This window comes from Brachyhypopomus gauderio, chromosome 10, assembly GCF_052324685.1.
Source record: "Brachyhypopomus gauderio isolate BG-103 chromosome 10, BGAUD_0.2, whole genome shotgun sequence".
Lineage (NCBI taxonomy): Eukaryota > Metazoa > Chordata > Actinopteri > Gymnotiformes > Hypopomidae > Brachyhypopomus > Brachyhypopomus gauderio.
The window spans coordinates 713,118-740,122 of NC_135220.1; the positions used below are offsets into that span (position 1 = coordinate 713,118).

Sequence of the window (27,005 nt, forward strand, 5' to 3'; positions counted from 1 at the left end):
ATGACTAAATGACTGGTAACAGGCTTACATTCACACTATGGTTAGCAGTAGAGAATTTGCAGCTATAATTTTTTTTTCCAGTGTAAAATAACAAATTGACTCTCAAAATATCAAATATCCTTATTGATCCAACAAAAACTGTATGTTCAATGCCTCTTTAAGGTACTCTTTCATGGTTCACCCATTGGCAGACTGGCAGAGATTGCCTTAGCTGGTGTGTGATGCAATCTTCTCATTGATTGCATTTATATTGGCAGAGCTAGACTTTTTATTAAAATTATTTTTGCTTTAATAATGAACTATTACAAATAATTACATTTGAAAAATTATATGTGTCATGGTTCAAATGACATATAACATTGGTTCTCCCAGATTCTACAGAAACAGAAATGCACATATAGAATACTTTTCTACATTTGACATTTCTGTAAGTTCCTTTCTGACAGTTCTTTTACATTTGACTGTAAAAATCAACTTTGATTTCAAAAGATATTCTCTCAATTTATTTTCCCTTGTAATATTATGAATTGTAACTTATCGTCAATAGACAAGTAGGTTTACCTTGCCTTTTATGAACGCAATGTGAATGAACTTTGCACCGTTTTACTAAATAGGTCTGTATATAAAATCATGGCATACCATTGTAAATAATTTTCAATAGACCCTAGAAAATCATATACGCTATGCAACACCACAAACAAATGTCAACATATAACTTAGTCATAGCTTGTGAAACTGAATTTGCACAAAAAAGCGAACAAATACACATATCAATATCAACCACGAATATTAATTAAAAACACATATAGGCCTACATATGAAATATCAAGAACATAATGTCTGCGCCTGCCAGTGCACGCAATTCCAATCAAAATCAGGACTATGATGGCAACAGCCAGACATCTGCAAAGTAGTTGTGCAAATAAGCGTCTCCTGCACGTCATGGCCAACACCTCCGTGCAGCCCAACCCAGGGGTCGTGTCTGCAGGGGCCGGGCTCCGTCGCCCCGCCCTCTATGACGTCACCACGCACTTTCTGACGTCGCCCCGCCGGCTGCTTCTCTTCCCGATTCTGCTCACGTTGCATTTAAAAAGAAGCAGCCGGCTCGGTCGAGGTGCTTGAGTCGTCGGCTGTAACGTGGTTTCTTTTTTAAAAAAAGGAGTCATTTATAAAAACCGAAGTAGCTAGGGATATAATGACATTCTGAGATGTCACAGAAAGACACATTTCTACATCTCTTCGCTGGGGGGTAAGTGTGCGGTTTCCCCCACTTTTGTGGCGATATTTCAGTCGTTGCCGATTTGCCTTATCGGCTACGCAAGCTAGCAAGACTTCGCTAACTAACGTATTTCATAAAGGTCTTGTAGTTGGCCAGACAGGACGTTCGTCTAATGATGATTTAGTAAACTAAAAGCGAACCTAATTTAAAGCGACCCAAATCAGACGCTATCAGAGACGGTGTCTGTTAGCAACCTGCCGTAGCGTATTACTTGCCGGTAGCTAACTAGTAACGCATCTCGCTCGTGTTACGTTACGGTAAGACGGAGACGTCAAAAAACGACCACGTTGACCACGTCATAAAGGCATTCGCTAGTTGCCATGGTTAACTAGTTGCCATGGTTAACTAGTTGCCATGGTTAGCACGACCTTGCTAGTTAAGCTAAGCCTTCCAGTCTTGTGACCCGCTCATCACGCCGAATCAGGAGCTCAAATGTTGAACTGTAGACCGGAAACGACATTTAAACTCGCAAATGTCCGAATAACTTGGCCATATGGGGGAATTTTGGCGTATTTGGCTTAAAAATAACGAGCAGACCGCTGTGTGTGTTCACGTCTGCGTGACCGTTTCACAGCTAGCTAGCTGGCTGACCGACGCCTCCCGGTACCGTGAGGATGGGCTCGCTGGGACCTAGCTGGCCGTAGTTATCACTGATCCCCGGTCAGGTCCACCAGGACCAACGTAATAACGACCACCGGAGCGTCAACGTTTCGTGTGGTGATGAACACGGCGGTCATGGCGACTGGTGGCACGCCATGTGAGCTCAGTCAAGGTCATCCCTGGACCTGTAGTCCCTAAACATGTCGAAACGTGACGGGCCTCATGAGCAGCACCCTGTGAACCACGTTCATCACTGACACTTTTATATGACCACTGAATGTGCACTTTCTGTGAGGTTGGATATTTTAAGAAATGACGTCTAATAATAAACGTATAATCCTATTCCTGTATGAAAGCCTATTCCTTTTTGCACTGATGCTCAACCTTCCGGGAACTGATTTTCTCTTTATTTATATATATATATATATAATATAAATTTAATATTAAAATTAAATATAAAATTACATCAAACCGATTGTTGCAGTGCATAAGATGCATTTAAACTTGTACTTGTGCGTTTTTGCACATGACCGTTGGTACAGGCCCATCTCAAATCAAAGGTGGTGATATTCTGATGAGACGTGGGATTCATGGAGACTTCATAACCTCACTTCTCTTGCTAAACGTGTTTGCTGTGTGGACTCTGGCCAGACATACGCTTTGGGTCTCAATGATTAATCTGAATACTTCTACCAAAATGGTGTTGGTTATTGCTTAAGTCACTATCAAGTCTATCCCAAAAAACAACTTTATTCATTCTTTGTTAGCTTGTCATCCGACGTTGACCACTGGGGATGTGTCCCCTTTGACTGTCACATCAAGGTTTCATCTTTTAGCGATCTCAGGAGTTTTAACCTGTCATCTTTCTCTTCGTCATTAGAGGCCTGGACCCAAATTCTCAGACAGCTCCTGTTGTAAAAGCCGTCATAGAAATACATTTGATGAAGCCTTAAATTGCATATTTAAAGTGATGCTAGATGTACCGAAGAATGCCGTCTTAAATTGTCGGTAACACGTTGCCTCAGGTATATTGCCTAGTGAAAGCCTAGCTCATTATTTTATTGTATGATATTATCTTATTGTTGGTATTATCTTATTTGGCAGTATTACCTTTTTGGTGGTAATCAAGCTAGTTTATTTTTTATCTATTAGTTATCTGTGCCCTGATGTAAGCATTTTCTGTTGATTTACCCTGATTTAATACTATCACACAGTTGAAAGTCTAGGAGTAAAGATTAGGCTGCTAATAGAAAATCTGTAGTATTCTTAATTATTAATTAAAAAATGTCAAGACTATGATTGTTTAAATACATTTTAAGGCTTGTGATAATTCAGATGTTTCAGTTTGAGTGCAAGTAAAAATCTGTTTTTCATCATATTTTACCTTCTCTCGGATAGTTTCTGATCTTTCATGCATGGCACAGAAACGGCTCTTGGCACAGTTTCAAACTGGCAGTTATGTAATGGCGTAACATGTCACTGTGTCTGAAGGCTGAGGCTACCACAAACAAAGTGTTTGTTTGTTTTCAACATGCTGCTTTGTGTCTATGTAAATTTGTGCCACCTTGTAAAGCTTGCGGCTAAATATAGGCTAAAAGACACTCACTCATTTCTCCTATGATTTGTGGCACCATGTTATGAAGTATGCTTTATTTTCAAACGAGTTTAACCTTTAAGATGTCTATCCAAAAGAATGCAAATAATTCTTTTGAAATCTCAGTCAGATCTTGCAATAGTATACTTTGTAATTGCTGTTAAAGCTTATATTTACTTGCTCATTTAACACTTGAGTGGTTTATCCAATACATAGTTAATATATTTTATAACAGTTTCAAATATCACATGTAGGTGATTTCACCTGTCTTGTTTGTGTTTGCTTTGGTTTTGTTAATATTGTACTACCTTGAATATTGTAGGTCCTTTCATGAGGTTAAGCTCTGATGTAGGCAATCGATACTACCCATGTCATTTTTTTGTCCTTTTGCAACAGTTCAGTTTGTTTTTCCTAACCTGCATGACTCTCAGAACAGTAGAGAGGCTGGTAGAATTTGCACTGACGCACAACAAAATGTATACAACATCTGCACTTTGTTCTAAAATGTCTCTACTTTTTTAAAAAACACTTCTATGCCCCAACAGTTTTTGCAGTCTTGTCACATATATTTTTTTATTATTTTGCTTTTGTCTAAAAGTAAAAGTCCTTATATAATGATTTGATATGACTTCAAGAAATCAAATAACAATCATTTTGGTAATGGGAGTTGCCAAAATAATTAATGTGGTGTTTTTTGTTTTGTTCAATTGTCCTAGATGTGGCGGTACTGTGGGTGCCATTATGACGTGTCCCCTGGAGGTGTTGAAGACCAGGTTACAGTCATCGGGCCTCACCCTCAGACCAGTCTTCCATGTTCAGCTAGGCACAGTCAGTGGAGCTGGTGTTATTCGACCAGGACCAGTCACACCTAGCCTCCTGCAGGTCCTGCGGTAAGATGGAGCTTTCTAACGTAACAGACATTAGCTACTGTTTTGTGTGTGTGCGCATGTGTGTGCGTGCGTGTGTGGTAGGTAGATAGATACTTTATTGATCCCAAAGGAAATCTAGCAGCCAGTAGCAGTTACACAATAACAAATCACAGTAATGGACACACACAAACAATTTAACAATAACTTGTATGACATTCACAAGCAATACAAAGACTAGACAATACAAGTGTGCAGGTATCCTGACTAGAGTGTGTGTCAGTCACTCCACTGGGCAGTGGATATGGTGCTCACCGTTCTTAGAGAGACGCATCTGACACCGTTGGTTTATGACACAATCCTGTTATATAACTGAGTAAAAGATCACAGCTTAAGAGCACTCATTAAGAACAAGGCAGTAAACATGAACCAATAAGATGCAGCTGGTCTAGGGTGGTAAGTTTATATATATTTTTTGCGGGGCGGCGGGGTAATATTTATTACCCAACTTAACAAAGATAAAGTACTTATAAATGACGATACATAATTGTATGAACTGTAGTACGACTATTTGAAGGCTGGTGAGGGCCATCCGGGGGACGAGACTGTCTGTCTGTGTCCACGCGGGTGGGGGGGGTGGTCACAGGACAGGAGCAGGCACAGACTGTTGCTCCGAAGAAACCCCATGGTCACATGGTTGCTCCTTGGTGGCTCAGATTACTGTGCGCCAGCACACTGCACGCACGTCCTCATACCTCTGGTGGAGGTTTAATTCTCCACGCATTTCTTCCTTATCTGGCTTTGTATAAGGGTAGATGTATGTGCTGAACCACGTATGTCTTTTGTTATGGTCTGGTTATTCTAGGAAACACGAAGTGTTTAATAGTAACTAGTCTTCCTTGGCACTTCCTGTTGTTAAAACTATTTAACAGGGGTTTATTTTTTACCTGGCAGACCTCGTACACTTTGAAAGGACTTTGTCACTGTTTGTCACTTCAACATATCCAAGACATTGTCTGTGTCTATCTTTGTTTCTGATGTACCTTAGGCACCATATTTGTTCAGTCAGATAAAATTCCATGCCTCTGTTTTGAATAGAGATATGAGCCTTTGCCATCAGCTCATCTACATAAATAAATAATGAAAGGCTACTGTGGACACAAACACAAAAAATTGCAGCAAAAATAAGCAGGGATATTAATTTTTTCCTTTACTTTTAATGTAAATGTAAGGGTTGTTTTTGTGCTGTTAATCCAACCAGCACTTTTACTTTAAAAAATTTCCAGGAAGCACCATTTAAACCACCTGTGGTCCTGCCCTAAGCAAAGAGAATGCATACCAGGGCATTTACTCAGGTTAACATTAGCATTTTAATAGCAACCTGGTTTTACGTACGTATGTGCGCATGTGTGTGTGTGTGAATATGCAGATATACACCCTCTGATGAGTACAAATGTGTCCAACATTTTGCATAATGCAGGCATGAATAAAACAAAATGAATAAAGACAATCAGTAAAATAATAAGATTATGTAAACAGTTCAGTATATTGGTTCACGAGGCATTATTTGGTTATTTATTGGGTCACAAAATGAGACATTGATAAGACATTGATAAGACCATTATCATACATATACATTACAACTCTTACAACAAATCAAGGGGTTCTGTGTTTTATTACACTTTTGGTCATAAAGCTACTGTAATATTATAATGATTTAACGGTTATCCAAAAACACTATTTAAATCTCACATCCAGAAAGTCAGATGAGGGCATGTAATAAAGATGACCTGAGTGAGGGTCAGTGGTGAGGTAGCTCTGAGCAGATTGAAGGTGACTGAGTTTGTGGACTCGGGGAGTGTGTTTTAAGGACAAGCCTCTACTCTCCTGACATTAGGGTCAATTAGGAAATGAGTTTGGTTACTGTGTTGACGAGTAAATGGTGACTAATGTATAACTTCAAAAACGTTGTTGTGTAAACTTATGTGGCTGAACCTTGTCTATGTTTTGGGTTTTTTCCATGACCAGGTCTATTCTGGAAAAAGAAGGCCCGAGCTCACTTTTCCGCGGACTGGGTCCAAATCTTGTCGGCGTTGCCCCTTCAAGGTATTAACCTGATATGTTTTTAACAGAGCCTGCATGACCCTAAAGGTCAATCATATGGTAGCGAAGCAACCTTTAATCACAGCAGTGTTACATGCCCTTTTCCCATTTTAATATATTCAGGAAAACTTTTAGAAAACCCAAACACGTTTTTAGAGTGAATGCATGAAAGCGAATGAATTTGCATAAATATAATTGGACTTGTTTGAAGACTAGGCTTAGGATGTTTGCTTAACAGCACTGCAATGAATAGTGATAGAGTTGCTTACAACCTGGGCAGTGGTGAAATGTTTGGCCCAGTCAGTGATCAGACGAGCACATTTATTGGAAACCTTGTACATGTTTAAATTATTACTTTTTAGCATTACAATAAAATAGAGGACATGGCCTTACTAGTTTGAGAGGCCATTTTTCTTTTCCTTAGCCTTTTCCTTGACACTATTCTTTTCAGCAGTACATTTCAACACAGCAGTGCTGCCTGTCTAAAATCTGCAGGGTGTTTTTGGTTTTTTTGGGGTGGTCAGTCGTGTCACTACACTGCCATGGCCTAATAATTCAGAATAGGCAGCTTTTGCTGCTTGGTATAATGATGTGACTCTGCCTATTAAAGAAGAAACTCAGGCAGACAGACCCGGGAAGAACGGACTGTTCTGGACACAGTCAGGCGCTACCAGTGCAGCCTGTTCTCTGCCTCTGGCAGCCAAACAAGTCCTGCCCTACCCAGCAGGGTGCAGGGAGCACAGGCTTAGAAACGCAGTATTTGTGCTCCCCTTTCTTGATCCAGAATGTTCTTTTGTTGTTTCAGGGCAATATATTTCGCAGCTTACTCGAAGTCGAAAGAGACTTTCAATGGCATCTTTGTGCCCAACAGTGGAGTGGTACACATGTCTGCAGCAGGTTTTGCAGGTGAGAATTCAGAGATGCTGATAGTGTGTTCTGTTTTTATCAAACCATTCGTTCAAGTTTAATGTCCGTTTTGAAAATGTTAAATTGCTCTTTTGTTTGGGTACCTCTCTTTCAGCTTTTGTCACAAACTCTTTGATGAACCCCATCTGGATGGTCAAAACCAGAATGCAGCTAGAAAAGAAGTATGTTGACACTTGTAACTTAATATCTGATGTCTGGCACCGTCTCTCTGGCGACTGCAGATTTATAGGACATATGCAACAAACTGTATCAAACATGCCAGTTGCAAAGGTGTCCTCTAACAAAATAAATTGTGACAATGTATTTGTATATGGGGAGTATTAAGAGAAGGTATAAAACCCATTAACAGGATCTTGCTGTTACCCAGTTGTCAGGCAGCCAGCTGTTAGTTGTCACTGTAAGTAACATGTGATTGGGACGTCTAGTATAAATACTTGACATGGCAGCAATGCATTAGAGTGCACCCGGTCTATATTTAACCTAGCGAAGGTCAGTGTACTCGCAATGTCTAATGGATCACGAATGTCAGACGCTATACTCTCAACGTAGTCCTGAAATAAATACCTCCACCCACCCTGTGCTCCAACCACCTTGCAGAATGGTAGTTTATGTAATAACCCAAAAGGCAGAGAGAGCATTATAGCCTTAATAGCTGTTGTGCACTATTGTCTCTCCCTAGGAACCTGTATTAAGGCACAAGATTAATGCAAATTTGGAACAAGAATCTGCACCTTGCATAAAGTGCTAGAGCCATTTTATGAAAACGGTTATTGTGTCGAGTAATCTGTAATTACCTGACTGATTTTGTTTGTTTCTGGCACAGGGCGCGAGGTGAGAAGAAGATGAACGCCTTGCAGTGTGCACGCTACGTCTACAGGACGGAGGGAGTGCGTGGATTCTACCGGGGCCTCACCGCATCCTACGCTGGCATCTCCGAGACCATGATCTGCTTCCTCATCTACGAGACCCTGAAGAAGCACCTAGCGACGCGTCATCTCACGACCCCCACCCACCATGGAGAGAAGAGCGCCTCCGACTTCCTGAGCCTCATGGTAGCGGCAGCCTTCGCCAAGGGCTGTGCTTCCTGCATAGCTTACCCGCACGGTATGGGCACTGTTTCATTACAGCAACACCACAAATGTGCACAAATGCGGGCGAAAGCTGCAGTCGAAGCACGCGCACGTGTCGTCGTATTTCGGCACGGCGGGTGCGGTTTCCCCATTTGCGTTAATGTGCAAGTGGCCCTGGCCACTCTAACTTATGTAACAGTTATGTAACCACACTGAATGAACTGGGCACGTTTCACTCAACCGTGATGTGGGCTTCGTCTGGAATATCTCCAGTGTTCCCTTTCCCCTTTTAACCAACACGTGGTGTGCTCCGTGTCTCCCTCTAGAGGTCATTCGGACGAGGCTCAGAGAAGAGGGCAGCAAGTACAAGTACTTCGTCCAGACGGCCCGCCTGGTAGCAGTGGAGGAGGGATACGCAGCTTTTTATAGAGGACTCATTCCGCAGCTCATCAGGCAGATTCCCAACACGGCCATAGTGCTTTCCACATACGAGCTCATAGTGTATCTGTTGAGTCAGCCCTCCAAATAAAGCCCGGCATAATGTACACAGAGAGACTCTTGGAACTGCTGTTTATGTCTGAGGAGGAAGAGGAAAACAAACCCAACACGAATCCTATTGTGACAGGCTGTTTTTGCTGCAGGAATGACAATGAGACAGGTTTGCAATAATATCCAAAGACTTTAAAAAGGCCTTTTTTTTTTTATGGTGTTGCACAAGTATGCTATCAGATGGAATGATTTTGTTTATACTGCATCCTAATTGACACTTTTTTTTTTTTTTTTTTTTTTTTAATATCAGACATGTGAAGGTGTAATCATAAATCTATATGGGTAGACTCATGAGTGTTGTTAATATTTCACCATTGTACAGAAAGGTCATCTGCAAATACATTGTGCTATTAAGTTAACTAAATTATTAATTTCAGTTGTAGGTTTTTTTGTTGTTAAGTTTTTTCCAGTCATAGTTGTTAGCAAGGTTACAATATGATACCTATCCAAAGACCATGGAGCAAAAGTTTCCAGTGCATACTGTTTCACTGACTGGGTAAGATACTGAAACTGACTCAAGGCAAAGGATAGTTTTTTGGCACCTAATGTGTACTACACTACATTACATTGCAGTAGTTCTGAAGGTTCTGCAACATGTAGTAGTCTGCAACTGGAGTCTGACCAACTATATGCTTAGTTAGTACTCTTATCTGTTAACTGGATGTTTTGTTAAAGTATGTCATCTTTTACATAAAGTTAAATGCATATCTGGCCATTGGTTCAATAAAGTGCATAGTGAAAATGTGCTTGGTTTTACATTTGTATCTGCATTTACCTTTTTAATGATATTTTCAAAGTTTGTATACAAAGATGACGTCACGAAGATGCGCGCGCATGTTGTCAACGGAAGTGTAGCATTTTATCATTGACTAAAATGTGTAGTAGTGTTCAAAATAGAGATGTCTGGTTGTTGTGTATACGGCTGTTCGAACCGTTATTCGTCGGGTAAAGGTTTAAAGTTTTATCGAATACCATCTGGATCGCGTCCATTTCACAGCAATAGGAGACGGCTATGGCTGCAGGCTATTAACAGGGTGGACTGGACAGAGAACATCATAAAGAATGCCCGCGTCTGTAGCGCCCATTTCATATCAGGTAAGGTGGATTTTCGTACATTTAAGTCAGGACGTCTAGTTATAGCTGTCAATTACTCGGCCAGGGCTTAAAATAAATAAGTGCTATTGCTAACTAGTTAGTGCAAGCACTTTCACGAGCTTCCCCAAAATCAAATAGCATACAATAAACATACTTTTTTGTTGCATTAACCAACTTCTTTTAAAACTATTACATTTAATGTTAAAAAGATGTGCACAAATACATAATTGTGCTCTTTGGGTTGTTTTCTTATTTTGTTACAATTATTAATTAATTTAAATTAATATGTATTCTGCTTCACAGGAGAGGCATCGATGGACTCTGAAAGTTCTGATTTTGTCCCGTTTTGTGTACACAAAACAAAGTAAACATCCAGAGGGAAAAAAAAATCATTTCTTTTTATTGTAATTTATTAATTATGCTTAATGTAAATTGTTAAAATGCACATAAGCTAATGTGGCAAATAACATAGCTGATTGAATTTCCAGATTTTCACCTGTTCAATTGTAAAGCCAGACATAACTCAGTTTGTTTTTCTCACAGGGCTTACTACTGCTATTTTTGATTGGCTTCTAGGGAAACTAGTGCGTAGTGTAAAAAATGTTACCCATAAGCTCAGTTTAGAGGATCACCTATTTATTATTTTGATGAAATTGAGAATGGGTTTTAGTAACCACTACCTAGCCTACAAATTCAATGTTACAGACAGCACAGTATCAGGCATTTGTCGGAGTTGGTTACCTGTTATGGCACACTGCTTGAGACCTCTCATTAAATGGCCTAGTAAACAAGCAATCCTCAAACACATGCCAAAGATTTTCAAGAGGAACTTCAAGAGATGTAGATGCATCATAGACTGTACTGAAATTTTCATTAGCCGGCCTAGTAGTTTGACTGCAAGAGCACAGACCTGGTCCACATATAAACACAACAATACAATCAAATACCTAATTGGCATTTCTCCTGGGTCCATAACATTTCTATCACCAGGTTGGGGTGGTCGGGTGTCTGACAAACAAATAACAAAGGAATCAGGACTCCTCGAAATTTTGGAGCCTAACGATGAGGTTTTAACAAATCGTGGATTTTTAATCAGAGAGTACTTGGCATCTTGCTGTGCGTTCACACCGAAAGCGATAAAATCGCTCTCCGTCGCCGAGTCGCCAGCATCGCGTCGCGTGGGGGCGTGTCCAACATCACGCCTGCGTGCAGCACGTGACAGATATGCAAATCACGTTTTTAAAGCAGGACGCAGTATTTATTTTAATCTATTGATTACAGGACACACGATTATAAAGGAGTGCGTGTATAAAACATAGTGTGTGTATAAAACACATATAGTATATAAACCTAAAATGTTTATGTATTTTTTTTACTTTTTACCACAGACCCGAAGATCAAACAGGAATTTAAAAAATCATAACCAATAATAGGGTATACGCTAATTTATTGCAGATGTTTTTTAACAAATGAACAGTATTCCCTCCAAAAATAAACATCGTAAAGTGCGGGACATCCAGAGACATCCACTATTAATCTCTCCTCCATTTTGCAATCGGAACAAATAATCAGTAGGAACCAAAGTCAGAGGTGCGGTTTCGGAGGAGGGTGCAAACATACTTTCTGATTGGTAGTCGCCGCCGCGCGTCACTGCTCATTTGCATAAAGTTGAGCCAAGCTCAACTTGTTCGCGTCGCTCGAATCGCTCACTTCGCGTCGCGTCGCTGGGTGTCGCTCACTCTCATTGAAAATGAATGACTTCCGGTCGCCGTGTCGCTCTCGTCGCTTTCGGTGTGAACGCACAGTTATGGTCCCACTTTACGAATTCCTAACTACACAAAGGGTAAAAAACAACTTCCAGCACATGAAGTTGACCCCTCTAGACATCTTTCACATGTTCGCATACATGTTGAGCGTGTAATTGGAAGCTGGAGAAATGTCAAAATATTACAATCTGTGATTCCAGTGTCACAGGCAGATACATTAGATCAGGGGTGCTCATTACGTCGATCGCGAAGGAAGTGTCGGTCGATCGCGAAGGAATGTGCGTAGATCGCGTCACATAAAATAGTAGTAGATGAATCGCTTATCTGCACTGACGGTTGTATTTTGATTGACATTCACGGTAGCCAATCTGCAATCCACTCAACAAATTACGTTCGCCACCCCCCCCCCCCCCCCCGCTCAACAAATTACGTTCGCCGCCACCCCGGTAGATCTTTCTGACTTGGTCATCTTATAAGTAGCTCGCAAGCTGAAAACTGTGGGCACCCCTGCATTAGATGATATAGCAACTGTATGTGCAGCCCTCACAAACCTGTGCTAAACTGTTGTGCCAAACAAAAAGTAAGAATATGCTACACACATTTTAAATAAATGCACTACTCCAATTTTATTTTTCTCTTAATTTTATTTATTGAACTAAAAACTGATGAATTGAACCAGTCACAGCTCGGATTTCACGTATGTATTTCATACATTGTATATGCATTGTCTATTGTATATACACATATGAGATTTATAATTTCATTTGCCACGTTTATTAAACTGAGTACAGTAACAAATAAAATATTTTTCTACAATATATTTCTCTGTACTTTATTTTGCACAATTTTAATCATTCTAGCATGTTCATGCCTCGTATTGAAGTCAGAGAATTGGTGACGTACAGCGTGACTAATTACGTCACTACTGTGATTAGTTGACGCCATGATGTATTCATGTAAAAAATAAAGCGACTTGGGTCACTCTGGATAAAGCCCGTTAATATAACTCATGAAAACATCCTCGCGACGTTTGTCACCTTAATAATACGTAATACCACGTGTTGTGACGCCAGGTTAACAGTCTTAAACTGTTGCGAACCACAACTCCAACACCTAGTGTCAAAGTCTCCCCCTTCTGGGAAATCAGAGAGTTACAAGCCAGATCAGATAACCATGTAAAATTCACATACAGTTATTTTAGGCCATTTCCGATTTGGTGAGAGTTGTCGAGAAGCTTGATGGCCTGGGGTGTACACCATTTTGTAGTGTAGTGGTCCTAGATGTCATGCAGGTGGTGAAGTGTGAAGAAGCTGTGGTGTGCATGAGTTAACAATGAGACTCTCTTCGTTGGTCTCTGGTGTGGTATGTCGTCCAGTGGTGTTGGGCATCGTCTGAGATCGTGTTGTTATTAAGTACTGAATGTGTTCGTGGCCTTAAGCAGGGCAGTTTCCAAATTACTTCATGACGAATCACATCTGTTTTATCTTTTTTTATAAACTTTAAGCAAATACATACAACAAACGGCAACAAATTGCTACGATTATTCGAAAACGTGCTCGAATTGTCATATATTCTTTAACTATATAGTTAAATTTAGCAGTGTATGTATATATACATTGATGGGACACTCCAACGCCATTCGACAATATATACTTTCTCTTTTAACAGAAGTTATTATTTGAAACATATATATTTGTGTGAAACACACACACGCGCACATTATATATATATATATATATATATATATATATATATATATATATATATATATATATATATATATATATATATATATATATATATATATTGCCTTGCATTGACTCCATAGATTTTAGCTACTTACAGTTCCATTTAATTCCATAACAATGTAATAGTGTCCATAAAAAAGTAAAAAGTATCCGGTGCTAGTGACAAAGAATGCGGAGGAATCTCTTTAGCAGCCGTTTGACCAGCTAAGCAAATACAGCATGTCGTTCATTACAAGGCTTTTTTTTCCTGATATTAACAATGTCTTCGGTGAACTTTTATTTTGACAGCAGCCCCAGTCATACCCCGGTTGATTGATGCACGCTTCTGTTACAACGTGCACGAGCCCGACGTCTTTTTTTAGAAAGATATCTCTACAACACTAACTTAAATTGCAATGGAATTTATAAACGAGATGTTACAACATCCGCAGCTCCTGTACGGCGGGGCCGGTGCGACGGCTCTTGTTACGGGAGGCGCGCTGATTTACAAAATAGCGAACAGGTATCGAGACGCGCGCTACGAAGTTAGCTAGCGCGCGCTATCAAACCCTAACGCCTAATGTAGCTTCATAGCTAACTCACCGCCAGGAGGACCATAAAACATGACTTTTCTTTCTACAGAACCGATACAAGTGGTGTATTTTGTTAGATTGCCAATATTTAAAGAATTATTTGTGATTTAACGGGATGAATGGCTAACCTGCTAACTGTCTAGCTCGCTAATCTAGATGCCGAGCGCTGGTAATGTGTGTTTCAGCCGTGTGGAGATAACGGCCTGGGCGTCTGCACTTATTATTCCTGTTTATAGCTACACATGTGGGCCGTTATCAGAGATTACTGTCACAGCATTATCAATATTGTCATATTTGTAAACTATAAATACATTTGTTTGATAAGGTTTTTGGAAGTTATCTCTTTGACTGGGTCAGTGAGTGTCATACTGGTGGGCTGAACTGTTTCATTATTCAGCTGTCGTTGAAGTGGGAGTAGTTTGCTTGTTAGCTAAATGTTCAGTATTAGAAAACCAACTTAATTTACATGATTATTATTATTTACAGACCCTAATACACAAACGGGCGAAGGATTTATCTCCTTTTAATGTTTCTTTTTATTTATACTGTAAAGCACTTTGAGTTACATGTATGTATGAAAGGTGCTATATAAATAAAGATTATTATTATTATTTATTGTTCTCCAAGCACACTAAATGAGTAGTTAAGCTATTTGTAAAGCTATTAGATGTAGGTTACAACATTCGACTGTTCAGTCATTTATATTTGCACCAAATTAACTTTTTGAATTTCTTTTATAATCTGATCATTGCCTTTTTATTCACATTGCAAATTTGTTCAACAGGAAAAAACCAACACACGTCATTGTAAATTGCTGGTTCTGTGATCAAAACACAGAGGTTCCATATGGGAACAGAAACTGCTGGGACTGCCCATATTGTGAACAGTACAATGGCTTCCAAGAGGTATTACTCTATTTGAAAAATAATCTATACATATTTTTTGACTTATTAAGTTTTTCCAGTGCCGCACCCCTTACTGACCTATATATATTTTTTGCTGTTGAAATACAGAATGGTGACTATAACAAACCCATTCCTGCACAATACATGGAGCACCTCAATCATGGGGTGTCAGCCGGAGTCCCTCTGCCTGACGCACCCAAGACTCAGCAGTGGGTCAACTGCCAGATGTTGCTGTGCAAGAGGTGCAACAACAACCAGACGCTGAAGATGAAGCAGCTCGCTTCCTTCACTCCCAGGGAGGAAGTAGGTTTTACATTTGAACTCTGACCTTCTTAGTCACAATCTGTGCACGGTTGATCGCGCTGCCAGAGGTGCTAAAGTGTGCAGGTTAGTGCATGTCCAGCATCGGAGTTGAGATCACGTCTGTAAATAGTACGACTTGGGCAGAGGTCGTAAGTGTAAGTGGGTCTCCAAGTGCGGACTGATGGCCCAGCAATAGTTTGATATTATTCTTACTAAATTGACCAGTTGACAGAAGCTGTTCTGGTGTAAACAGCATGGACAGATAGTCACAACCCATCTAAGATTATAGCTGACCCATGTGTGGCCTGATTACAACTGCGGTGGCATTTGATTTTTTTCTGGGCTATTAAGCCACCGGCTCATGCATGGAATTCTCTCCATATTTTTGCTGCTTATATTAGTACTACATGCGTGATGCAAGTTTTAGCATTTTTTTTTTCTTCACCGAACAAGCTTTTCTCAACTTTGACTGTGGTGGCATGAATTCCAGAACTGCAGAGTGGTTTTTCCAGAAATGCATCTTTTGCCCATACATGTTGATTTTAGTGTTAGGAGGTCACAACTGTTGATAAGAATCTCATACAAGAGGGTTAATCATCATGGCTCACTGGCTTTCTTTTGGAACAACAAACATCATATTTTCTTATATTATTCGGTTGCAACAAACCGTCCTGCGGGTTCTGAACTTCTGTATTTCTATTGAATTTTTTATTTTTTTTTTGCTTCTGCAGGGCAATTATGATGAGGAGATTGAGGTGTACAAGCACCACCTTGAGCAGACCTATAAGCTGTGCAGGCCCTGTCAGACCGCGGTGGAGTATTACATCAAACACCAGAACCGACAGCTGAGGGCCCTGCTTTTCAATCACCAGCTCAGGCGGAGTCACGACGCGGACAAAGCCTTCGTTAAGGTCAGCGATAATTGTGGACGGTTGTCTTTGGTGCTTAGTACGCTTGGGTACGTTTTGGTGATTCGATAGCCAATAGTCCATAAGATCACAGTTAGCTGCGTTCCCATTGGGTGGGAAACACAGCTTAGTTAATCCCTTCCTGTCAATACAAAGGGGCACTAGGAAAAACGACGGCATGTACATGGAACTGGAGGTGAACACTGTCCTTCAAGAGCTGATCACCCCAGGTTTTGAACCTGAAATCCAGTCCCACGTGCTACCAGTTTCCCCTCCACATCTCCCTTGTCACCTGGACTAGCTTTGGCTATGTTGTTCCTTGTTACCTTACTATTTTTAAGCATAGATAAATGAGTGTTTGATGTATTTGAAGATAAGCGAAGACCTGTTCTCTCTTGCACTTTGTGCCAACTTCCAGGTTTCTGTCCATTTGCATACCAACCAGTCAGCTTCCTTTCTCTTTGCTACAGAGTGCCTCTTGTCTGTCCACCCCTGCTTGGCTGGTAAGCCTCCGAGCCCTGGCCTTCTTCACCTGTGCTTTTCTGGTTGCGCTGGCCGTATGTGGCTCTGGACGCGGCTCTGGCGAGGCGACGTCTCTCCACAGCAGCCCGCACACCCTCAGCGGGGGGGTCATCCCACCCAAACAAGCCTACCAAAATCACACTGAAGCCAAAGCAAACAGCAGCACCAAAACCATGCAGATGTGGAAGGACTTGGTGGGTCTACTTCCGGAGGAGGCGGTAAATAACGTCAGGCTGATCTGGCAGTCTGGAAGCAACTACCAGATGGCTATAGCTGCTGCGGGCCTTTTGACTTGCATCACCGGTGTCTTGATGGCAGGGCCTGTCAGGTGAAACACTCTCGTCACCCTTGGCACAGTTTGTCTTGTCATAACACAAGCATATCAGAGAGTTTACCCTTATTTCTGTTTTCCTTAACCTCATTTCTGTGTACTATTCCCCTGAAAAGGTTGAGGAGAATCGACGCTGTGGCCTCCATACTGTGGCTTCTGGTGCTGTCCCTGTATATGGTAGAGTGCTACCTGAAGACAGACACCCCCGACTGGCTAGACACCATCAAGGTCGCCACCTCGTCCTTGTGCTGCTTGGTTGGATTCGCTGCTGCCGTGGCAACACGCAAACCCACGAGTCAGAGAAGAGCCAGAGGTCGCAGGTCAGAATCTGAACAGTGACACTTCACTATTTTTTTAAGGAGTAGTTGAGCAGATTGTCACTCATAAGTGTGATTCCTATTTAGAAATACAAATAGGTGCCATCTGTTGTCTCTCTCTCTCTCACCCACTCTACTGACATTAACACGGTATACTTGATTTCAGAATCTTAAAGCATATAACACATGTACAAGAAAACACTACAAGTGTTCTACAAGAAACACTTCAAAATGTTATGAGTACAAAGTTGCCCTAGTAACCCTATCGTGCACATGTCCTTGGTCTTACAACTGGAGTGAGTGTGGGCAAACTGACTAAAAAGCAATCAAATACAGACCACATACTTGATACATTTTAATTTATCACATAAAAGTAAAACCGCATATTACAAGGTTGCGTCTTCAACTGCTACGTAGCAAAGAATGCCTGGAACTGCATTGCAAGTTGTGTTGGTATGTACACGTTGCCAGAGGGAAACACAACTCTCTAACATTGGATTGTCGCATTTAAAAAAACGTACGGTAATTATTGTTGTTTATTTGAAGCTTGGGATATAAAATAGCGTGCGTATCCATGAGTTTACCTTGTACTGTTTTTTTTGCGTAATGCACTATTGTTGCATTTTATATAATTTGCTCTGTAAACACTAAACACCTTTTTTATTCAGAGCATATGCGGTATCTATTTGAGTGGGTTTTGTATTTCTCTACGTAGGGAAAAACTGTAGATTCTAGGATTTTGATTCCAAAGCACTAGTTTTTTTTATATTGGCGCTACTCTGTTTTGTTTGTTACTAAAGTCACATTTTTAATCATAGTTATGGTGATAATTTTTTCCACTAAAGATGACTCAAAAACCGAACTGGAACCAAATATCAGTAACTTTGACGGTATCGCTACATTCGGTGTTTAGCTAGGCAGGTGACACCAGGGTGGCAAAATCCATCACACTGAAGGATAAATCAATACAGTCTAATATTAGCTAAACTATTAGCGCCGGGATCACTGCTCTATTCTAAATGTGGCATTCACAGACCTGTTTTTCCATTACTTTGTTGGTATTAGGTGGTTGTATCAATTGTATTGTGTGAAAAAATATCAATGTGTTCATGTTGCCCACAGCAGTGATTAAAATAACCAATTTCCTTTGTGAAGACTCTAAGCTTCATGCATTTCCTGAGGAGTAGAAATATTTGGTAGCACTACCGTTCAGTATTGGGTGCATCAATACATCTGAAGTCTTTCACATTTGAAGAGAGAGCTAGCTAGAGAAAGAAATGTGGTTTGGTGGTTTACCTCAAAATAGTTTTCACTAACACACAAAAAAACGTTCAGATCTTGCCCATATTTGCTGGCAGTTTTGTATCACTGTGGAAATAAACAGACGAACAACTTGAAAACTTTGGTGGCAGTTATAAACACGTTCAATTCACCATATTTGAACTTAAAAAAAATGTTGGCCTACATACTGTATATCTTGATGTCTTGATTAGATTATGCTGATTTTACTAAAATGGTGATGAATTTTAGGGTGTTATTAAATTAAGCAATGCCTAACATCGGGCACTCGCAATGTGTTTTATAGATACAGTGAGGATGGTGGCATTTTTATACATTTTAAGAGGAATTGGTTAAAACCACATTTATGCATTTGTTAATGTTTCAGTGCTGATTAAATATAGTCAGCAATAAGTGTTCAAACCCAGGTGTTGCCTGTAGATGGTTTTGTAGCCTTCACTGTATTTCTCAAATAATTTTACATTTCAAGCATGTTGCTGTGAATGTAAAGGTCCAATAAGTAACATTTCAATTGGATGAATTAAGAAAACATTTTCCTGGTGGTCCTTGGTGCCTAAAAATGCTTTGCTATTGTGTAGTGAATAGGGCAATACATGAACTGGGAATTGTGCCCCAGTTCAGTCAGCATACATCACATGACTGATCATCCTATTACTGAAATAAAGTATTTAATTATTACTTATTGGACCCGTTACTGTTTTTCATCTAGTGCTTTGAAAGCAACTGTAGATAACTATGGTGTTGGTGACATGGACGTCCACTGTCTGCAAATGTCTTTTGTAGCATCTATGCCATTTATACAGTGTATTTTAAAACAAGCTTTAAAACACAAAACACTGTTTTGGCATTTTAAAGTGTTTTGTAGCTCTTACTCACAAAATGTAATGTCTAAGCAATTTTGTTTCATTTCCTTCTTCCATGTGTTGTTTGATATCAAATACTGCAGACTGCCTCAGAGTATTTGGCAATATAATGGGATGCTTGGCTTACTTGCCGCACGAGATTGTGTGGTTTTCATACCAAGTATGTATTTGCAATAATATATTTTTAGTTTCATTATGTCCGGCTAAGGAGTTATAGTTTGGACTTCATAGTCATAACATGTAAGACATTTTTGCTGTTGCACTGAATTCAATGAATGCTAATCTTGCTGTTCCATAGTATGAATCGATGTAGTACAGATAACTAGCAAGTGTTTGATTTGGTCATGACATCATCACGGGAGAATTTTACACGGACTGCATTATTACCGGTACACACTACCAACAAGCTGAATTTCAGTAGTTTAAAAAATATATTAGGTATGAGCTTATATGAAGATGGGAAGATTAGGCTGTCACTCGTTTAAGTGATTTTTTTTTTTTATATAATGTGAAATCTTTTTCAAACATTGTAGGCAAAAAAAGGCCCGTTTGAAAAACTTTTTAATTTTTTTTTTATTTTGTGATCTTGTTTTGGGTGTGTTGTGTTTTTCAGCAGTGTAGCCTGTTGCAATAATTCATGCATGCAGAGTGATTTTATTATTATTAATACTGATGTACATTTACTGTTGTTGCAAATAAAGTACAAAATAAAAATGGGAATTGTGTATTTTTATGCCTTTTTGTTGTAGACATGCTTCATGAGATTAAGATTAGGATTAAAGATAGTAACTCGCAAGCAAATTTAGGTTTAAGATCGAAGTCTTCATAGCAAATGGAGAGTAGATCATGTTGATGAAGCCAATACATTTAGAGGTTTACTTGTCTTTAATCATGACAGGGAGATTGACAAATGACTCTTGATATTCCATATCGGACTTGACCAAATCACTAACTATATTTACAGTAGATTATTTTGGGTAACATTTATCTTGATTACATCCAGCTACAGTGGCAGGCACAGTTTGCCAACACCCTTGTATCTACAAGTCAATCTTTGTGCACAATGAAGAGATTTTTTCAGCTGCTGTGCCTTTTCCGATTGCGGATGGCATCCGGCTCTACATCGGTAGTTCGTTCTGGCTTTTAGCGTGAACTTTTCCCGATGGAATCTAAGCGGATGCGGTCAGAGGCGACGTGCTGCAGCGCTGTGGGACGGACTGATCTCCTCTCCTCGTCTGTTTCAGGTACCTGTCGGGCAGCTCTCTCAGGATGCACTGCAGTGGCCAGAGTGTGTTGCTGTCCGGATCCTCTGCCTTCCTCCCCACCCCCCCTCCCAATCTGGCCCAACTCCTCGCCCACCAGCACAGCCACAAAGCCCGCAGGGCCTCCCCTTCCTCCTTACCGGGGCGCCTTAACAGGGCCCTCTCCCTGGGAACCATCCCCTCCCTTGCCCGAACAGGTGAGTGTACCTGTTTTGCTCACTCGCTCTCTGTCCTTATGTGTTAAAAATTGATCAATTGAGTTGTCGCTCTTGTAATGGTGTGTGTTTGATTGGAGAAACGGCTTGTGACGTCATCGATTTTGAGAATAGTTGGTCGGTAAGTTTCGAAATGCATGGTGTGACCATTAAACTTCAACAGAAAAACTCAGTGAAGCCTTGAACTAAAGTGAATTTAATTAAGGTTGCATTGTATTTGAGCCAATAAACATGGCAGTACTGCTGAAGTGTTTGTGTAGGATAGTATAAGACTAAATGGTGCGTATCCTTCTCACTAATAACATGCGGACTCCTTGTTGACTGGTAGATCTCAGAAGTGTGTTCTGTATCAGATAAACTGCCACCGTTTCCAGAGAGTTGTGAGAGGAATGTGGTGTAGAAGTGGGCCGTAAAAGAGGTTTTCAGCAGGGTTGCTTTCCTGGTACTCAGGCTCCGAGCCAAACCGCGAGGGGAGAGGCCCCATGTGCTGTCATGCAGAACCTGTGAAGAGCTGATGGGAAAGGTATGGGTCGATGGTGCGTGAGCAGAACGGGGAACTCACCTCACTCGTCACTTCAGGTGTGGGCACACCTAGAGGAGGAATTTTTTTTGCCATCTTCCCGTAGAGGACTATGAAGACGTGTTAAGAAATAAGCTCTGTCTTTTTTTTTTTTTTGGGTCCCTGCATGATGTTGGGATTTTCCCAGTCACGGGCGTTAATTACAGCAATCTGGTATAACCTTGTCGTACGTTATGCTGAAAACGCACCCTCAGATCTTAATTTGTCAGAAGACACGTTCAGTTTGTTCTTTCTTATTATTGTTATTTTATTGTGTATTTTATTATGTTTCCATCGTGTGTGTGTGTGTGTGTGTGTGTGTGTGTGTGTGCTGATAAACGGGTGAATCGCGTGTGCGTGCTCCAGTTGTTTTCTACACTACTACACTAGTGTCTGTCTTGGCTGTGTCTCATGTGTGGTGCCATCAGCCTTTTCAAAGTGCATTTAAAGCCTAGGAAGGTAACAGTCTTAGGGAGTGGTATTGAAATGACTGTTATGCCTTGCCTGGTAGAGTAGGGTTTGTTTCATGTTAAGATCCTCAGATGAGACCATAGCAAGCTGCAGTCTCCTGTAATCAGAGACAGACCCAGCAGGTGTGACAAGAGCAGTGGCGGGATTTCGTCACATTGGCTTAGAGCTTTCAGTGCACAGGGCACCGTTGGTGCAGTAATAATTGACGGTGTTATAAATTGTCGGCAGTAACAACAGAATAAATAGTCTACATGTAAAAATGTAGAGCAAAATGAAAATCGACAATCTATTGAAGCAGTAGTGAATTAAATGTCATTCTATTAGATCTGTAGCACTGCATCAGTGAAATTACTGCATCTATGTGTAATCCTTATACTAAACAATGTGAAGCAGACTAGGACAAATATGGACAAAGCAAGAGTGCTTACAGGTAAAAAGCTTCCTGGTGTAGACAGTCACATGAAGAAAGCAATTGGTAAAAGTTGGTAAAAATGTCCCAAGAGTTAGCAGAGAAATTTACATACCAGCACACATCGGTATTCGTATACGGTGTACAGGTTTATGTTTTGTGACCTACCTGACCTAACTTTCTTTTCAAACAGTGTAGGAACATTTTTTGCATCAGTCATCTCCATTCAGACAGCCAAGTTTGATGCAAGGCGTGTTGACCTATTAACACGCCTGGCTCCCGCCCTGCAGTCATCAGCCACCTCTCCCCAGTCTGTCTCTGTCGTTGCTGCTAGGGGTTTGGAGGCTTGCTTTGCTGTATGGTTCTCGCAGTGTTGGCACATCTGTGAGGGGAGGCGGATATTTCTGGAATGAGTATTGAGGACAGAAGATTCCTTATATGCTGGGAAATGGATGGTCTAGGTATAATATAGGTTTATGGTGGTGTCAACCGCAGTTTTTCTTTTTTAAAATTAGCGTTGCTAAGAACAGCGCAGCAAAAAATGAGTTATTTTGATCTTTTTTTTTTTTTTACTACAAGTAATGTTTTTAGTTTTTGTTGTTTTTTGTGGTGTTACTCTTGGAGAGGGCACATACCGTAGCTTGAACCTCTCCAGGTTTTGCAGGTTGACTGGTTTCACGGCCCCTGGTGCAGCTGTGGTGACCCGCTAAGGAGCTGCCTTCTCCGTCACCACACCAGAACTCCAGCTCGCACATGTTGTCTCATTATTTCAGCAGTAACGTCAGACATGAAATGCGGGGCCCTGTTAAGCCAGAAGCAGTGTGCTAACTCGGCGTGTTCCTGTTCCATTCTGAATGTCATCATTTAAGCTTGCAAGCACCTCGTGTCACTGTCCGTATCGGTGCTGCACACTGTTGCTTCATTTGTTTGGGTGTTTTGTTAACTCTGCTTACAGATTCTGGCTTTCTGTTCAGTGGAAGCAGGCCGTCTTCACAATGCAAAGACTCTCCACCGTCAGGTGATTGGAAGTGAACGTTAAATTGCGATGATTGTCAAAATACATATTAAATTCTAGCACGGTATCTAGCATTGTAATGTTTGTGTGTGTGTGTGTGTGTGTGTGTGTGTGCGTGTTTAGATTACTTCTCCCTGAAGTCAGGAAGCCGGCCCTCCTCCCCAGGCGTCTCCCCCACCCCTTCACTGGCGGGCTCGGTGGCGTCCACCTCCAGCTCGGCCAGGCAGCGCCGGCCTCTCATCAGCCCGGCCCGGCTCAACATTGGCGGGCAGAAGCTGCAGCTCTTCTCCCCTGCTCTGGACTCTGGGAGCCTGGCTCCCCCGCCACCAAGTTTGCCTGAACCAAGTCACATGACCTGCAGAGCATTTGGACCTGAGGTTCCTCACCTACCAGCTCACAGTCATGGTACTCACCCCCCCCCCCCCTGAAACCTTTGTTATACGTTTTGCATGGATGGATAAATTAAGTTCATTGTTGGTTTTTAGGCAGTCCAGGGTTTCCCTCTGAGATAGCCTGAACTCAGATATTTATTCTTCTTCACACATTGTACAAGTACAGGGTGAAATGCGTCTTCGCCCAGGGCCCAGTGTTAAAGCACCGAAACCCAGAGCAGCGTCGCCTCGACGGGCGCCACCTTTACGCAGAATAAGAAAACATAGAGATAACATTGGGAGGAGACAAAAAAAAATATGACCACAGATTATTCTCGCGAACAGGACAACAGTGTGTGTGCATGCAAAAAGACTGTTGTCCTGTTCGCGAGAATAATCTGTGGTCATATTTTTTTTGCTGTGGTGCTGAACGCCACATCTTTAATAAATAAAACCACTTAAGTGTTTTACCTTGATGTCCCCTGGTAATGTTTGTATGCCCATCACTGTCTGAAATGTTAGATCTGTGTCCTTTTAGGTTTCAGGATGTGTGTGTCAGGACTACCTTTTTATACATGTATATATTTTTTGCCTGTTCTGTTGTTTTTGTCACTTCAGACTTAAATTCACTGTTTGATGACGGCAGTGTTTTTGAACGTGGCGTCAAGAGAGCGGGAAGCTCTTCCGGGTCGTCCAGCTGCCGCGTTGACACAACCACAGGCAACGAAAGAGACAGCAAATCATACTGGAAAGGTAAGAGCTGTAGAGAACATACATTAGCATTAAGAGGACAGGAAAGCAGTTTTCTGTGCCCCTCGCTCTAGTAACAGGCGCTTGTTTTTGCTTTAGTGATGAATCGGTCAAATATTTTATTATATTCAAATAATAACTTTCTCTTCAATCGCTGCCATTTTCATTGCAGGTGGTGTTGGTCTGTCTCTATGGCCAGGACTTCTCTTTGCCAGCTTGGCTACCAACCTAACCTTTATCTCATTTTATCTGTATTACAATTGGAGATGAAGGGTCAGGACTGTCACTTAATGAGACACTGGCACCATCTGTCCCATTTAGGCAGAACATGCCTGTGGTGGAACATTTCACACTACTGTTTTTGTGGCTCCGTAAGGATCCATAAGGTTTATCTGTTGGCACATTAGGTGCTACTTCAGGTTCTAAGATTTCTTAAATATACTATTTGGTATCAAGTACCATTTAAGTTATGCTAACATGTAGGCGAGACCATAGATCATGCCCCAACATGAGATTTCATGAGTTTGTCTTTGTGTGGATGCTCAGTTATACTTTTAAAAAACATTCTCTAGAATATTCTCATGTGTAGACTCACTAGGGGGTGTTATCTGATTATTTTGAGCATTCGTCTGGGTACTTGATGATGTACTAGTGTGCTGTATATTGAGGTTTTTCTGTCCCAGAGTTCTCATGATGAGCAATAAGGTGTTAATATGAGTATTATGGATGATTATATGGTGCTATAGTCTGTATGATTGTGCTCATACATTTTGCTTGTTAACATTATTTCTGTGTGGTAGTGAAACAGGATGTTTTATTTGTTGCATCTTTGCTTTGAGTGTCGTTACAGCTCAATAAAATGAACACTTCATAAGTCGGGTAACTAACACTGTATACCTGTTCACGCTCATTTAAACCAGTGTGCACGGCTGTGATAAGTATTGATCTTTTGTATTTGATATTTTGTACCTGGTGATACAAGTATACTAAATTGCAAATTCATAGAACGAACCATGTGCATAAAAGGGTATGTTGTTTATACCCATTATAGGTGGTGTGTGATTATTTTGTGTCTTTTGTGAGTACAGCCCCTACTGTTTCCATGAAACACATGCACAAATATTATTTGTTTAATGTGTTTATTGGCAAGAGATACAGATGTTATCTGTATGTACATCCTTGGTGTTTTTTGATATTTTACTTCTTCTTGCAAGTAACATTGATACTAAGTCAAAAAACTACCATACTAATAAGTTGTCTTAAAATAACTTGAACAGGATTGACATGCAGACTAAAATTCATAGGAAATTGTGCATTGTCTTGTACAGTAGTTCTTTTTTGGAAGAAAGTAAATGTACTGTCTCTTCTTTCTTTCCTTTTCATATCTTAAAAATGTCTGGACAAGACAAGGACCTTCCAAAGAGTATATATAGTCTGAATGTGTATTTATCAAGATATATGTTGAGTCTTGGTGAGGGGCAGGAAAATGTAAATACACTTCTGTAAATAAAACATTCCCACCAAACGTTGCATTACACTGTAAGTTTGCATCAATGGGACATTTGTCTGTTTTACATGCTGCTTCTGTGTGATAAAACCTTTTATTTTGAAGGTTGATTTTCTGTATAGGTCTAATAATCATTTGTTAAATTTGTGCCCTGGACTAGATCCCTAAAAGAGCAATGATATATTCAGTTTAATTAGTTATATCAGATTATACTCACAAGTATAAGATGTAATGGCTTAGATTTACAAATGCACTTAACTATGTGCATGTAATCCATGTAACTAATGTTGGTTTGCCCGTATTGCAAAAGTACAATGCTATTTATAAAAATATAAAGATAGTGCATATTAGCCTTCTAGTTGTTATGGGCGTGATTTCTGTAGGCCCAATGCATAAGTAAAAAAAGTCGAAAGAAAAATGAAAATTAATTTGTAACATTAATGTTTTTTCCAATCACATAAATGTTCAACTGCGATGACTTTGCCCCTTTCTTTTTAATCTTTGTACAAGCAAATCTCGCTTTTATACTGTTAAAAATATCAAGTCCAAGCTTATATAAAACATCGTTACGTGGAGAATGATATGTTGTATATAGTATATATGTAATATAGAGTATTTGGAGCAGACATCTCTTTCCCCAAAGCCCATTCATGCGTGGGTGGTGATCCAGTCTTAGCCACACCGTTTCCCTCAAATAACACCAGCACATCTGTACACAGCCCACCGTGTTCATGGCTGCTTAATGTTCAGCGAAATTATTAGTCTAGGCTAATATATTGATGTTAATAATTGGACTTTACGTTTATAGACGTTACAGACAGACTTGTAA

The 27,005-nt window shown here is 40.5% G+C and overlaps 2 protein-coding genes across 2 annotated transcripts; both read left to right on the top strand.

Annotated features, from left to right (window-relative positions):
• Positions 1-1,082: 1,082 nt before the first annotated feature.
• Positions 1,083-9,734, top strand: slc25a33 (solute carrier family 25 member 33). Its single transcript, XM_077018450.1, has 7 exons — positions 1,083-1,249; positions 4,190-4,363; positions 6,368-6,445; positions 7,248-7,348; positions 7,464-7,530; positions 8,193-8,473; positions 8,766-9,734. The coding sequence occupies exons 1-7, from the start codon at positions 1,209-1,211 to the stop codon at positions 8,966-8,968; spliced, it is 945 nt and encodes a 314-aa protein (XP_076874565.1). The 5' UTR covers positions 1,083-1,208; the 3' UTR covers positions 8,969-9,734.
• Positions 9,735-13,880: 4,146 nt separating this feature from the next.
• Positions 13,881-26,213, top strand: tmem201 (transmembrane protein 201). The gene is made up of 11 exons (XM_077018451.1): positions 13,881-14,099; positions 14,954-15,074; positions 15,183-15,377; positions 16,109-16,288; positions 16,756-17,135; positions 17,255-17,458; positions 20,862-21,076; positions 23,489-23,551; positions 23,672-23,953; positions 24,538-24,672; positions 24,842-26,213. Exons 1-11 carry the CDS (start codon positions 13,993-13,995, stop codon positions 24,937-24,939), a joined length of 1,980 nt encoding a protein of 659 aa, XP_076874566.1. The 5' UTR covers positions 13,881-13,992; the 3' UTR covers positions 24,940-26,213.
• Positions 26,214-27,005: the final 792 nt, after the last annotated feature.

Bases quoted from the DNA above. Each gene is read 5' to 3' on its own strand.
- slc25a33 (XM_077018450.1), top strand. From the start codon at position 1,209: ATGTCACAGAAAGACACATTTCTACATCTCTTCGCTGGGGG. The intron at 1,250-4,189 runs GTAAGTGTGCGG...CAATTGTCCTAG, and splicing joins CTACATCTCTTCGCTGGGGG to ATGTGGCGGTACTGTGGGTG. The intron at 8,474-8,765 runs GTATGGGCACTG...GTCTCCCTCTAG, and splicing joins CTGCATAGCTTACCCGCACG to AGGTCATTCGGACGAGGCTC.
- tmem201 (XM_077018451.1), top strand. From the start codon at position 13,993: ATGGAATTTATAAACGAGATGTTACAACATCCGCAGCTCCTGTACGGC. The intron at 17,459-20,861 runs GTCAGAATCTGA...CGTCTGTTTCAG, and splicing joins AGAAGAGCCAGAGGTCGCAG to GTACCTGTCGGGCAGCTCTC. The intron at 23,552-23,671 runs GTGATTGGAAGT...GTGCGTGTTTAG, and splicing joins CAAAGACTCTCCACCGTCAG to ATTACTTCTCCCTGAAGTCA.